Source organism: Herpailurus yagouaroundi, unplaced genomic scaffold, assembly GCF_014898765.1.
Source record: "Herpailurus yagouaroundi ecotype Mexico unplaced genomic scaffold, PumYag 67690, whole genome shotgun sequence".
Lineage (NCBI taxonomy): Eukaryota > Metazoa > Chordata > Mammalia > Carnivora > Felidae > Herpailurus > Herpailurus yagouaroundi.
This window is the reverse complement of record NW_024420490.1, coordinates 4,173,470-4,189,209: the sequence shown is the minus strand read 5'-3', so window position 1 is coordinate 4,189,209 and position 15,740 is coordinate 4,173,470. Positions and strand designations below refer to the sequence as shown.

Below are 15,740 nucleotides of genomic sequence, written 5' to 3'. Positions count from 1 at the left end.
CTCTGAGTGACAGCAGAGAGCCCGACATGGGGCTCGAACTCCCCAACCGTGAGATCATGACCTGAGCTGAAGTCAGGACGCTTAACCAACTGAGCCACTGAGGTGCCCCACCATGGGTTAAGTTTTTAATAGCTGTTTCATTTCTGTGATAAGAGCCCATCCTTCCTCTGGCTGTTGCCACAAAGTTGAATTATCATATATTTCAAAATAGTGAAAGTGAGATTAATGGGTTTTTATTGTACTGAATATAGACTATATATAAAATTGGGCAGTATAAATTAAATGATGAATGAAAATAATGTGCTTCTTGATTTAGGGGGACAGTATATTTTGTGTTTGGTAATAATACAACCTCATATTGTTACATTGTATGTTGATTTAGATTTATTGATTCCCAGGGAAGAACTGTTATGGAAACGTGACATTTGCATGATTATAGATGATTTGTTTCTCATTCATATGCTTGGAGCGCCTGGGTGGCTCAGTAGGTTAAGCCTCCGACTTTTGATTTTGGCTCAGGTCATGATCTCACATTCTGAGATCAAGCCCTGTGTTGGGCTTTGTGCAGACAGAACGGAGTCTGCTTGGGATTCTGTCTCTCCCCCTCTGCCCCACCTCCACTCGTACTCTGTTTCTCTCTCAAAATAAATAAATAAACATTTAAAAAATATAAATCATAAGCTTTTATTATACTAAGGAAAGGATTTAATTTTGGATTTTCTTCAGTGAACCTTGGCATATATATAAAGACCATTTTTATTTTCCTTAAGTTAATGAAAAAAATTGCTCTAGGTCATTAGAACTTACTGTGTGGCATGTATCTTAAATTATTTGGGTTACTTTAGAAAATATAATGAAGGTGCAGTGTTGGTGATTTAAAATAACCAGTCTAAGAAGGAGTTGTGACCAATTTTGAAAGAAAATTCTTACACTGTGTGTACAGTTGAAAGGTGAAAATATTTATCTTCATACCATTTTATGTGATGTGGAAATGTGTAAAGAATTGTTTTATGATGCTACTAAACTTGGATAGTTTTTATTATAAGTTTAGGCAGAATTCTAGAAAATTGAATAAGCATTTGGATTATTTCTTTCTAGATTGAATATCTTTATACAAATGTGAAAAGACGTTTACATATGTATTTTTAGGTAGCAGAAATGGTCATTGATACTAACTGTATTTGGGTTCTCTTTGAAGTGTGGTTAGTGGGATATAGTAATTACATAGTGTTTATGTTGCTTTTAACCAGTCTGTTTGTTATTTTTGTATACACCTGTTTCCTCAAGTCTGTGTCTATGTAAACAAACATGGAAACTCTGGTCCTCACCTGGATCAGAAGAAAATCCAGCAACTGCCTGACCACTTTGGTCCAGGCCCAGTGAATGTGGTGCTCCGGAGGACTGTGCAGGCCTGTGTGGATTGTGCCTTTCAAAGCAAGACTGTTTTTGGATTTCTTAAGCCAGATCATCGTGGAGGAGAAGTGATAACTGGTATGCTTATCTAATCCTTTATTCAGCTTTTCTTCCAGGTTTGATTTTAGGTTTTGAGAAGGCAAAGATTTTATAATATACAGATTATTTTATAATACTTATAGTCTATGAGCTATTTATAATATTGGCATGCTTGTATTGATATAATAGAATATTTATATATTTATATAATTATATGTCTATAGACTTTTAACTCTGGTTTGAAAAGTTTAACTTTATGTTCAAAATAGACAAGTAATGTCAGAGTCATACTGTAAATTGAGGTAAAAGTTTTTTTTATATGCTATATTAAGTTCACTATAGACAAAATAACTTGGTTGATAATATATTTTAATGTTTTTAGAAAACAGATTGATCTATAAGAGGCTCTAAATGAAAATGTGATTCAAGAAAGCTTAGGAGATAAGATACAGCTGGCTTTCATGATTGTCTGATCAGATACTATATTTATACCCACAGAATGCTTGGAATAGCAGGAAGTGTTATTATACATCATTGGGTTGCTGCTGCTGATGCTGTTGTTGTTTGCCTTATGAATATTTTTAAATGAGAATGCTTTTACCAATACAGGCCCTTATGTTTTTTGTTGTTTTTTTTTTTTTAATTTTTTTTAATGTTTATTTATTTTTGAGACAGAGAGAGACAGAGCATGAACGGGGAAGGGTCAGAGAGAGGGAGACACAGAATCTGAAACAGGCTCCAGGCTCTGAGCTGTCAGCCCAGAGCCCGACGCGGGGCTCGAACTCACGGACCGTGAGATCGTGACCTGAGCCGAAGTCGGCCGCTTAACCGACTGAGCCACCCAGGCGCCCCGACAGGCCCTTATGTTTTAATGAGAGGAACTTTATAATTTAAGATTATTCTTTTGTAAATTACAAAAACCACAAATTACATTTATAATACATTCCCTAAATTGATGGCTTTTTTTCGTTGTTGTAGTTTTCATCTTTCTATGATGTAACTGACATCTCTTTTCCCCCCGATAGCCTCCTTTGATGGGGAGACTCATTCTGTCCAGCTCCCTCCAGTGAATAGTGCATCATTTGCCCTTCGCTTTCTTGAGACCTTGTGCCACAGCCTGCAGTGTGATAACCTTTTGAGTAGCCAGCCCTTTAGCTCTTACAGAGGTAATACTCAGAGTCCTACAGAGCTTGATAAAAGTGTACCAGGTGAGAGAAAATGTAAAATTTTATACTGTGCTTCTATATTTCTATTACATTTTATAATTAACTTGAGAATCTTGTATCATTCAGGTTTTCCTTATGTCCTCCTCAAAGTAGCCACAATGAACTAGACATATATAATATATAGTTGTTTTTGTTCATTCGAAACAAGAAAATAAATTCTTATATTCATAATGAACTTGAGAATCAAAACCTGAAAAGTATCCCATGGTTTGATTTGCGTTTCCCTAATGGCTGAGGTTGTTTGCATCTTTTCATGTGCTTACTGGCGGTTTGTGATCTTTGGAGAAATGTCTATTTAAATCCTTTGTCTATTTTTAATTGGGTTCCTTGTTTTTTTATTGCACAGAAATAAAATATATTTGTTCCTGGTATATATCATATTGTAGTTGTTATATATAAAGAGTCTTTATATATTCTGGATATAAGTTCCTATCAGAAATACGCTTTGCACATATTTTCTTCCATTCTGTAGATTGTCCTTTGACTTTCTTGATGGTGTCCTTTGAAGCACAAAACTTTGTAATTTCAACGAAGTCCATTTTATCTATTTTTTCTTTTGTTTCTTGTACTTTTGGTGTCATACCTAAGAAAATACTCCTTAGTAAAAGTTCACAAAGATTTACCTCTGTATTTTCTCCTAAGAATTTTATAGATTTAGCTGTGTATTTAGATTATTGATCTATTTTGAATTAATTTTTCTATATATAGTGAGGTAGGGGGTCCAATTTCATGCTTTCACATTTGGATATCTAGTTGTCCCAGCACCATTTGTTAAAAGACTACTCTTTCCCTATTGACTTGTCTTTGCACCCTTGTCAAAATGTATGGATTTATTTCTGGACTTTGTATTTTATTGATCTGTATGTCAATCCTCATGGCAGTACCACACTATCTTGGTTACCATAGCTTTTTGTAGTAAGTTTTGAGATTGGGAAGTATGAGTTTTCCAACTTTGTTCTCCTTTTTCAAAATCGTTTGGGCAAGTCTGGGTTTCCTTATGAATTTTAAGATCAGCTTGTCAATTTCTGCAAAGAAGCCAGCTGGAATTTTAATAGAGAGTGTGTTGAATCTGTAGATCATTTTAGGGATTATTGCCCTGTAATAATACTGAGTCTCCTAGTTCATGAACATGGGATGTCTGTTTATTTAGGTCTCACTTAATTTATTTCAACAGTATTTTGTAGTTTTCAGAAAGGACATCTGGCACTTCTTTTGATAAATTCATCCTGAAACATTTTATTCTTCTTAACATTATTGTAAGTGGAATTATTTCCTTAATTTTGGGATTGTTCATTGCAAGTGTATGGAGATACAATTGATTTTTTTATTATTAATCTTGTATTCTGTGGTCTTGCTGAATTTATTTGTTCTCATTGGAGTTTTTGTATGTGTGAATTTCTTAGGATTTTCTTAAAGTGTATTTTGTCTGATATTAATATAGCCACTCCAGTTTTAAGTACTGTTTGTATGGTATATTTTTTCTCAGTCTTTTTCTATGAACTTATTTGTGTATTTGAATTTAAGGTCTGTCTTTTGTATTTAAGTATATAATTGGAACATTTCTTTTAATCCATTCTGCTAATCTTATTTTTTTTTTTACTGGAGTATTTTCTTACGCACAGTTAATATAATTACTAGTAAGGTAGGATTTATTTATTTTTTATTCATTCATTCATAAGGTAGGATTTACATCTACAATTTTGTTACTTGTTTTCTGTATATCTTAGGTTTCTTTTGGTCTTTTCTTCCATTACTTTCTTTTTATTGTTTGTTTGAAATAGATGGTTTCTTGTATACCATCTTAATTCCCTTGTTCCTTTTACTAAATTTATTGAGTTCTTTTTTTTTTTTTTTTTTTTCTTTTCTGTCCAGGAGTTATCTTCTTAGTAGTTGCCTTGGGGATCACAATTAACATCTTAATTTAAAACAGTCTAGTTTGGATTAATACCAACTTAATTTTAATATTATGCAAAAACTTTGCTCCACTACAGCTCTATTTCCTGCCCCCTTCTTTGTTCTTTTATTGCCAAATTATATTTTATACATTATAAGCCCCCAAATACAATTTTTTAATTGTTTTTTCATTTTTTTTTATTACCATGTTTTTTATTTTTTAAAGTAAGCTCTCTGCCCAATGTGGGGCTTGAACTCATGACCCTGCGATCAAGAGTTGCATGCTCTACTTTCTGAGCTAGCCAGGTGCCCCTAGTTGTTTTTTTAAAGGAAGAAGGAGAAGAAAAGAGTTACAAACACAAATAAATTTACTGGTACTCTTTGTTTTTTTATGTGGATTTGAGTTGCTGTCGAATGTCATTTCATAAGCTGTTTAAGTGAGGAATCTTCTCACTTGTGAGCTGTTTAAAAACGTGAGGAATTTCTTATTTGTCCTTCATTTTTTAAAGGTTAGTTTTGCTGGATGTCGAATTCTTAGTTGACTGTCTTTTTGTCAGTTTGAATGTCATCCCACTTCCTGGTAGCCTCTGTAGTTCCTGATGAAAAGGCAGTTGTTAATCTTATCAAGGATCTCTTTTACATGAAGACTTGCTTTTCTCTTGCTGATTTCAAGATTCTCTTTGTTTTTTGCTTTTGATTAGTTTGTCTGTGTTTTTTTTACGTGTGGATATCTTTGAATTTTTCCTGGTTGGAGGTTGTTGAGGTTTTTGGATATTCGGGTCAATGTTTTTCATCAAATTTGGGAAACAGCCATTATTTTTTCAAATGTTCTTTCTGTCCTCTTCTCTCTGTCACCTCTCCTTCTGAAACTCTCTCATTATGTGTGTTTTGGTGTCCTTGATGGTATCCCATAGGTCTCTGGGGTCTGTTCATTTTTCCTCATTCTTTTTTCTTTCTGTTCCTTAGACTGTATAATTTCATTTGACATTTCTTTAAATCTGCTGGTTCTTTCTTGTGTTAGTTCAAAGCTGCTGTTGAGCCCATCTAGTGAATTTTTCATTTCATCTATACTACTTTTCAAGTCCTAAATTTCAATATCCTTCTTTTTTGTAATTTTTATATTGATTGTCCCTATTTGGTGAGATATTGTTCTCATATTGTCCTTTAGTTCTTTAGATATTATTATTATTATTATTATTATTATTATTATTATTATTAGTTCTTTGAACATAAATAGAATCGCTGATTTAAAGTCCTTGTCTACTAAGTCCAGTATCTGGGCTTCCTCAGAGACAGTTTCTACTGACATATTTTCCCCTCTTTGTATGGGCCATACTTTTCTGTTTCTCTGCATGTCTCCTAATTTTTTAGTTGAAAACTGGGCATTTAAAAATAGGGTAAAGCAATAACTCTGAAAATCAGCTTTTCTCCCCTTCCCTAGGGTTTGTTGTTGCTGGTGCTGTTTGTATAGTGACTTTCCTGGACTAACTTAATGACTTCCTGCGCTCATTTGTTATATGTGGTCACTGAAGTCTGCTCATTTAGCTTAGTTTTCAGCAAATGATTGGACAGGGATTTCCATAAATGCCTGCAACTGGTCTTTTCCCCGTCCTTTGCCACGTAGTTCTGTGTATGTGCTAGAATTTACCTTGAACACTCCAGGAAGCAGTTTTTAAGTCTGCTTTGTGCAGAGCCTCAAGGTTAGCAAGAAATGAAAGATTAAGACCTTCTTAGGTCTTTCCTGGACATGGATACAGCCTTGCACATGCATATGGCCTTCTAGATTCCCAGGAATATCTCCATGTTTTTCAAAGTCTCCTAATGGACATTTTATTCTCCAGGGTTTTTTGTTTGGTTTGGTTTGGTTTGGTTTGGTTTTTTAAGCTTTTTGGTCAACTTCTTGTGAGCCCCAGCTGGTAATGCTGGCTCGGGCAGCTGCATTGTTAAATAATTGCTACTTTGGGGTGCTTTATTTTGTTTTGTTTTTTTGAGCGATGTCTTGGAGATAGGGCTGTTCACACAGAGTAGGCTCTGATTTAGGTCAAATAAAACAAGCCCTGAGATCAGAGCTTTTCATTGAGCTTCAAGATTGGTCAAATAGTGACAGTTCTCTGGGGATAGGGCCTTGTGGGAGCTCCAAACCCATTGTGCTGCCTCCAGTGACTACTAGGCTGCTGGTTTTCATAGCTCCGGTAGTTGTGAACCTGTTGGTTTACAAAGCTGCTGCAAAACTGAGTGAAGGGGATGATGTTAGGGAAGCTAAAATGGCACAGAATTTACTGTTCTGACATTTAGCCATTTTTTTCTTGAACAGATGCTTTTACGATTGTTGTAAGCTTTTACTTAAATGTCCAGAGTTTTTGGAAAAGGTAATTTTGCCAATGTCTTCATTATTTTTATGAAGAAATGGATTTTTGGAGATCCTTAATCAGTCATCCTGGAAGTGCCTCGAGATGATGCCTTTTAAATTACTTCGTGAATTACCTGCTTTTTTCTGGTTATCTCTGCAGGAACAATTTCATGCCTGAGGTTATTTCTACGATATCCAGAAGCAGAAATTAAGACTCATTTTTATATTTTATCAGCCTCAGATAGTAATCCATATACCAACTTCATAAATTTTTCATAAAGCATTAGAATATTACAAGTAAAAGATGAGTAAAGTTTTTCTGATCTTGCTAAGAATCTGAGGTAAACAAACATCTATAAAAAACTAAATGTTAGTATTTGACTTTTCTGTGTCCATTTAATAAGGGATATGAAAAGAGTCAAAAGAGAGTCAATTAAATTCTTTATAAGAATTTAAATGTCCTATTTGTAGAAATATTCATCTTGTGTAATTTTGTAGTTCATGATTAAAAATAAAATCAAGTGGTAAGAGCTCTCTTAGACTCTTCAGTAATCAGTCAGTAACCAGATGGCTAAACGTTGCTTATCAGGTGATCTTAAGAAGCATGCCCTGGCCCCCAGCCCTCTTGAACCAGATAAAGTTTGACTTTGGTACTTTCTTATTGTAATATTTATTCTCACTCAAGTTCTATTATCAGACTTTTTAGATTTCTATTATACTTAATTTTTCCTTTTAGTTGAGGGTTAAATCAAGATATTGATTGATTTTTAGAGTGTAATTGATAATTTGATATGTCATTACTTTCAGGATCATGCCTTAAAGAGTAGTCCTTTAGGTAGAAATGCATTTGGCTTAATAATCTGTAGAGTATATAGTAAGGGTAGCTCTAGGCCACGATTGTTGCGTGTAAAATGGGATGTCCATTGTACCCTGTCTTCTCCTTTTCTGAATTCTTAACTTTTCTTGTTGATGAGAATAATTTTCCCAGGCCTTTTGACACGGTATAATTGATTTTCTTACTGCTTCCTGAGGTATTTAGAGAGATGTGATGACCCTAGAATAAATGATGCCTAGACATAATGCTTTTAGCTCTTGAATATGATGTCAATGAAATATATAACAGGATGAAATGAACACACATTATTCATAAACAATCAAGTAATTGATAAATTATTGATGAAGTTATAGTAGGCAGATGATTTGGAAACAAAAGTGTTATATGCTGATGATCTGACAATGCTTGAGGAATGTTAATTAGTTATAACAGACACCTTTTTTTTAAAAACAGTAAAAGAAGACATAACAGAAAAGAAAAGCCCCAAACGGCCTTCTCAGGAACCTTTACCTTATGTTGTTCCTGTGTCACCTAAGTTCCCCAAAACAAAGGTGCATGCTTCTACAGGTAAATAGTATTTATACATCCCAGGAGTGGGAAGAAAAGTCACTCTACTACCACTTACTGTATGCTCTTGGGTGGGGGTATATATTTGCTCAAATCAGTTTAGCAATCAGGCTACTGCTTTGGCAGCTTTGTGGAGTGTTTCATTCCCTTCAGAAGCGCACGGTTGTCGTTTCTCCTTAGATTAAAAAAAAAAAAATTATAGTAACATTTTCCATTCATCTTTGTTGCTGAAAGCTCATAAAAGAAGATTAGAAAAACCTAGTACCTTTCTCCAGTGAAATTTGCTTTTTAATATTAATTTTTTTTATTTTTGAGAGACAGTAGGTGTGAGCCAGGGAGGGGCAGGGAGAGATAATCCCAAGCAGGCTTCACGCTGTCAGCGCAGAACCTGATGTGGGGCTCAAATTCTCGAACCGTGAGATCATGACCTGAGCTGAAATCAGGAGTCGGATGCTTAACGGAGCCACCCAGGTGCCCTCCAGTGAAAGTTTTAAGTGCCCAAGTAGTAAGCAAATGTTAGAAGCCAACTGTGTGGTCATATTATAACAAATAGTTGTGGAGAACTGCATTCTTAAAAATGAATGCTTTAGTGAGGTGTTGACAGCCTTGGTGGCAAGACTGGCAAGGGACAATTGCCATGAGAAACAGGTGATGTCATGGAATCAATTTGGATGTTAAGACGGTGTCCATTACTGAGAATGCCAAGAAGGGGATGGCCATGTACTTTGTGTTTAGAGGTTTGTGGTTCAGTATAGCATGGCTTAAGTGGCCTGTTGAAGATGACAAGATCTTTTGACCTTTGAAAGTATTTAAGCTGTAAGTCTACTGAAGATAATTGCCTTTGTCTTTTTTTCTTTTAGAAGAATCATTGTCTTCTGAAGGAAATGGCATGCCCAAGGAGGAGAAGCTTCCTGAAGATTCCAAAAGCCCACCACTAAGTCCAGCAAGTTCTGTAACTCCTGACAGCAGAAATCCTGTAAGCGCTCATACTGCAGTCTCCGGGGATTCTTCTCCAAGTGTGCCAGGCCCCTCAAGTTCAGCACTGGTGGGAACTAAATCTACCAAGAGCAGTCAACATGAAGTTAAATTCCAAACGCAGAAGAAAAGTGAAGGTATATTTAAAAACAGTGATTCTCAACCAGTGTGTTCCTTTACTCCTCAAGTTTTCCATGCCCAAAAATATCCCGAGAGTGTATGACATTGGAGAAAGTGCCAAAATTAAGGAGTTTGAGTCCTCCCTATTTATGTCACTGTCAGGATCAGGCCAGTACAGATGGCTCTGATCCTCATGGTAGCATAGAACTGTCTTTGGGGATCTGGATCACCAACCATGTCTCTCATAGAGACTTCTTAATTCATGGTTCTTATTAATGGTTCCCTTGTAATTTATAATTTCATTGGCTACTGTCTGGACTCACAAACAAACCTCCTGTGACACTGAGGCTTGGAACGATGTACTCCCTCTCCTTTTTGATGTACTCTCTTCCTTGTCAGAAGAGACCTTTCCTGGCCCTAGCCTGTGTGTGACTCCCAGATCTGGGTTCTGGTATTCTGTTGCTGCAACCATTTCTCCATTCTCCACACCCTCGGTTACTCCCTCAGACCCACCAGGAGTATTTAATATGTGTAAACACGGCAGCAGCATCTTGCCATTTGGAAAGAGCCAGCATAGTTTTCCATGTGCAAAGATAGCTGCCCTTTACCATTTTAAGCACTAAGAGGGTGGGGGTAGGGGTAGAGGTGGGGTGAGGTGGGTTAAGGGTGAGAATAAGTGTTCTATCCTTTTTGCCCTGGTAGGCATCTAGGTAAGGTGAGCAGTGAAGGCAGTAGGAACTGTCTGACTCAGTTGCTTTTTATCACGGATATTATCTACGGGCAACTGCACTGCATACATGCTATGACATATTTCATGTCGTCCCCTTCCATCTCCCACCCCATGTAGATCGCCTCTGCTTTCAGAGTGACGTTTGCAAGGAGTCTGACAATAGATGTTTATTCCATAAAGGGATAACATAGCTGGAATTTTAGATATTTTCACAAAACACGAGCTTTTGAAGACGGGCCGCCTCAGTAAAAGGCTATAAAAGGTTACCTCCGATGCTGAATATCTCACTTTCAAATGTATGCCTAAGCATACCAAAGTAGCCTGTATTTGGGCTGGAGAAGGCTAGTTTCTGGTCTTTCCAGGAGTGAAAAGACTAATAGTAATAACATTACTTACTAGTAATTTTCTATTATTAATAATAGAAATCAGCATCATCTTCATCACTGTCTGCCATGTGCCAGGTGCATAATATTTTACATAGCCTTATACAGTACATCTTTACAATAATTCCTTGAGATGTATGTGCCTGTAAACATTTTTCTGTGAGAAATCTGAGAAGTCACTTGTCTAAGGTTCCCAGCTAGAAAGTGGCTGGGTCAGTCCTTGAATCCAGGCGCTCTGGCCCCAGGCCGTACACTTAACTTCTGGGTTGCTTCCATCTCCAGAGAATAGGTAAGCATTTCACTTGAAAAGTGTCTAGACATGTCATTACTATTACTTTCTTTAAGGTTTTGGAACTGTTACTTAAGGCTGAGTCCCCCCCGGTTGCCGGTGATGCTTTCACAGCCCTCTGCCCTGCCCCATTATTTGAATGAAATAAATTGTTTATTTTTATTTTAGGAAAGAAATCCAGTAACATCGTCGTGGATAAAATCAAATCACTTTCATTTTATTTGTTTCAGAAACATTTAGTGTATGTAAGACAAAGCCATTCATGAAAAAAAGCATGACTGAACTTTATTTTTCACATAGTTTATTTCATGTAATTATTGAGAGTAACACTAATGTTTGCGATTATGATTGTTTTGAAGATGCAGGCCCACTTAAATTATTTTTCCATAATGGATTAAAAATAGATGATCTTACAGTTGTTTTAACATAAAATTATAGCTTTATACCATAAATTATATCTTTGCCTATAGGTTTTCTGTTGTAATCTTTGAAACTAGTTACATGTTATTTGAGACCTAACTATACCAGATTCTGATGACGTAAACCAGAAATCCCACAAAAAAGTTAATTTAGAGGTATTGATTAGCTTTGCCAGTAACTTCTTAATCTCAAATTGAGTCTTTCTTGAGCTAAAGGAGAAGACTTTTCTGTCTAAATTGTTAAAATGCCTTAGGCATGGCATGGTCTATACACCGTCGTCATTTTCATTTGGGTTGACACAGCCCAGCGGCATTTCTTGGTAGATATGACCAACAATTTTATCTCTGACAAGTGGAAGGGAGGATGTATTTTAGTAAAGAGTTGTTGTTTCACGTTGAAGTTGCAATAGTGAAAGAGAAAACAAATATACTTTTGAGCTACACATAAAAAAAAACTTACCATTGTGAGTTCTTTTATCTTCTGTTTTTCTTTGCCCTTTACCTGGGTAAATATCAAAATGCCCCTAAAATGGCTGGAGCCCAGATAGGAGAGAAAAAGTATATCTTTGGTTAATTCATACCAAAAACAAAAAAAAAAACAAATCTGTGTTGACGGTCCTTGTTTAAAGAAACAGATCTTCCTAGCAAATTACAAAACTCTCTTCTGTCACACATTAAACTTTAGAGAGTCAAGCCACTCTGGTTGAGTAAATGAATACTTGTCTGGACACAAAGAAATTATAGCACAACTTGGTGAACAGCACACCTAAAACTTTTTGAAGTATGAGTGCTTAATTTATTCTCTGTCTCAATTATTTCTTTTTTTTGACCTGAAACATTCAACCAGAATATCTATTACTATGCAATTAAACTTGAGAGAGGTATTCAATATAATGTTAAAGTTACTTCTGACCTAGCCAAGCAGAAAATAATCCTCCTTTCTTCAAAATTCAGAGAAGCATTTAAGCCTAAGAGACAGGAATTTAAAAAGCAAAGTGATGCTAAAAATGTCCATATTGAATACATGGGAGAGATTCAGTAAAAACTAATTTGGTTCTCAAAGATAATGGGGTTATTGAAATTCATTGATTAAAGTGAATGAATGTAAGCAATTAGAAAACCAAATCTGGAGACTTGCCATTGTATTTAGCTGGTAAGAGAAACCTAGTCTAGACATACTAAGAGGAGGGAGATTGAGAGAAATTCATCGAAATACTTAAAGAGAGTAATAGGTTAACTTAGATTAACCTAATTTAACCCAAGCAACAGATCTTTTGCTGTCTTTGCCTGTGGCCAACAAAGCCTCAGATTGCTCAGTCTGTTTTATGATTTTTGAAACTTTAGGGTAAATTCTGAAGCTGCTTTTGTTTTTGGGGGAGGTCAGATGGGGTACTCTTGGGTAGCCATCCTCAGGTCACCTCTAGCTAGACTTGCGCTGGATTCTACACTTAGAGTCCCGGGTCCTTGCTGGGGTGCTTACTAGAAGGTTCCAGGAATGAGAGACCATCTCTCCCTACCTAACATCTCTTCTTTCAGGATAATGATCAGGTCAAGTATGATTTGTTTTTTTTCCCCCCCATTGAAGCTCCAAGTTATATAGCTGTACCTGATCCCAGTGTCCTGAAACAAGGCTTCTCTAAGGACCCTTCAACCTGGTCTGTGGATGAAGTGATACAGTTTATGAAACATAAAGATCCTCAAATATCAGGCCCCCTCGCCGACCTCTTCAGGCAACATGTAATGTATCTTTTGATCCGGTTTTCCTGCCGTAATGCCTTTCAATGACCTCTGTGCAGGCCCTTCAGTTGGATGGATGCTGATTAGTGTGGATGGTGGGGGAACCCTATCAACTGATTTTTTTCCATATGTGAGAAAGCTTACTTGGCCCAAAGTTAGCTTCTTAAAAGGTAGAGGCTGGATCTGTGCTTTAAACGGGTACTCGAGTACCTAAAGTACTACAAGTCTTCAAGTTCTCCAGGGAAGATGATTCAACATGGCCACTCTCAGATGTCTTCTCCCACAAGGATCCTCCTCCCCTCTCCTCCCTGCTTTGCCCCAGGACCGTGAGTAGGAGGGGGAAACCACAAGCTGTGACAGGGTATCTTCCTTGTTAATGATGCCCAATGAGTCCAGCAACTGTAAGATTAAATGCAGTTTTATTTTAAATAGGAGCTCGTTAATCCCAAATAATATGCTTCTGTGACATAAACTGGTTAACTAAGGAAATAAAGAAATTTTAGGAGGATGCCTTGTGTCTATTAAGTAATGTTTATAGTCTTTTCTGAGAAATCAGTGACCAAATATCTTACGTCCTTTTCAGTATTCTAAGAAAATCAGTAGTTTTAGCATTTAATTAGCTTCAGACAACTAACTAATTCGCCTTCAACATAAAGACAACACTGTGTATATAGCACATTTATAGTTTGCATTGATGCTGACATACTCATATTCCCAGCCTTTTTAAGAAAGTTAATGACCGTCTGAAATTTGTTTCTACAATTCAGTTTTCTACTCTTTGTCATAGGTAGGTGGTATTGTATTCAACACACAGTACTTAAAATCAGACAGCTTGATGCTTAGGCCATTTTTGAAAGATACTGGATTAAATTTCCTTTTTCTTAAAATTTGAAGTAAAGTTAAAAATTGTCAAATGATGTCTTGCTGTAGAAATTATATTTTTAATAGTTCTCAGGAAATAATATTCAGAGAATATATATCGAGAATGTACAACTGCCCTCTATTTTACATGTTCTTATATAGAAATAACTTGACAAGGTAGGAATGCATCATTAATCGTAGTTTCCTTTCTCTATAGGAAATTGATGGGAAGGCTCTGCTACTCCTCAAGAGTGAGGTGATGATGAAGTACATGGGGCTGAAGCTGGGCCCGGCATTAAAGTTGTGTTACTACATTGAAAAACTTAAAGAAGGAAAATACAACTAAAACAAAATTGTATGTTGAGATTGGACACAATTCTCAGTTGTCCTCATAACTTTTAATTTAAAAATGTTTTTATTCTCCTAGCAGCTTTTGTTTGGTAGACAGTTCCTCTAAAAGTATGTATATCCAGAATCGCAAAACAACGTTATAGTTCACTCTACTTTAAAAACCGTTTAACGTTAGTAGTAGTATATTCAAATTGGGAGTTCTTTATGTCTTTTTCTTATTTTACAGTTGAAAATTTATCATTTTATTGCACAGTTTACAAATTTATTTCATGCTGGAAACAGAGAAACACCTTTGATTTCAGTTAATGTTTATATATAGAACCAAAACAGCTGAATCCCAAAGGGGAAAGTATCAGGGACTGACAAGTTCTCTCATAAAATCCATGAGAAGTTTTCCTTAGAAGAGAATTTAAAGATGCAACTGCAGACATTATCTTTCTCCCAATATTTTATGTCTGTTACTGCCATTTTGTTTGTGTTCTGCCAGTTTCCAGAAAGGGAAAGCCATATAAATTATTTTCCTTTTGTTATTATTTCTCTGTATGTTGTATTTGTTCATATTTAAAGAAAAAAAGCAACCTTATAAGCTTTCATAAAGTGTTCTTAATCAGTTTTTGATAAATTTTGAACAATTATAGGATACATAGAATGGTTGTTTTATGCAGGAGATATTATACTACAAGGGTGGTTTGGATGGAGTCAGGTTAATTTTTTTTTCAATAATATACCTATTATTTTAAAACGTTACATATTTTCGCTAAGCGTAGACATTTAACTGGGCATTCATTCCTCACATCTCTATATGAAGACACCTGTGCCCAAATTTTTATAAGATATATATTTTATTGTCTGTGTTTATTCCTCATATGGATACTATACCATATTTATATATTATTCTATACCTGTAGGTATACGAACAAGTAAATCTCTTCTTTTTGAATTTAATATGGCACTTTGTACTGCCACAGAGGTGATGGTGAACTATTTATATAGTTAGAGGTTTTTATTCTATAAAAAATATGTGCATCATTTGCTATCACTATTACCTCTCAGCTTTGTCTTCAGGGGATAAGAAACAATCCGTAGGTTGGTTTTCACACAGGGAAGTTCTCTGTCCTATGCAATGTTTCTAGTGAATTTGCTTAGCTCTGAGCCATTTATTCTGCTACATTTTGGAAGATATTTGATTCTGACTTCTCATTTTCGGCTTTATTTTTAAAGTTAGAACTTTAAAGGGGAAATGGTGCTATATGTTTATTGTAATTACTTTGTACAACTTTGGTGTAATGTTTATAAGCTATGAGAATCTGTGCTAAAAGTCTTAGCCATTTGTTGTAAATGCCAATAAAATATACACCAGGGGCATGAATGTACATTTTCTTTCTCAGAAAACCAAATGTACTTTATATAAGAATGCAACTATTTAAAGGGTGATTTTATCTATGTTATTCCTTTTGTGTTATAAGACAGAATTCTAATTTAAACCTGGTTTTTCTTCAAATTGTTTGTGTGAAGATGCCGGTGCCCGGTTGAACAGTCCTCAGGTGTGTTT

The 15,740-nt window shown here is 35.7% G+C and overlaps 1 protein-coding gene across 7 annotated transcripts in view; it reads left to right on the top strand.

The window, feature by feature from the left end:
- SCML2 (Scm polycomb group protein like 2) overlaps positions 1–15,734 on the top strand; it is a 101,262-nt gene extending 85,528 nt beyond the window's left edge. For 3 of the 7 annotated variants that reach the window (XM_040468227.1, XM_040468224.1, XM_040468226.1), the window contains 6 exons: positions 1,288–1,491; positions 2,478–2,660; positions 8,210–8,323; positions 9,184–9,435; positions 12,825–12,976; positions 14,055–15,734. In XM_040468227.1, the coding sequence (XP_040324161.1) occupies positions 1,288–1,491; positions 2,478–2,660; positions 8,210–8,323; positions 9,184–9,435; positions 12,825–12,976; positions 14,055–14,183 (1,034 nt within the window). In that variant the 3' untranslated portion in view covers positions 14,184–15,734. The remainder of the gene's footprint in view (positions 1–1,287; positions 1,492–2,477; positions 2,661–8,209; positions 8,324–9,183; positions 9,436–12,824; positions 12,977–14,054) is intronic. The other 4 variants (XM_040468225.1, XM_040468230.1, XM_040468229.1 and 1 more) reach the window with 4 other exon arrangements.
- The last annotated feature ends 6 nt before the right edge of the window (positions 15,735–15,740 follow it).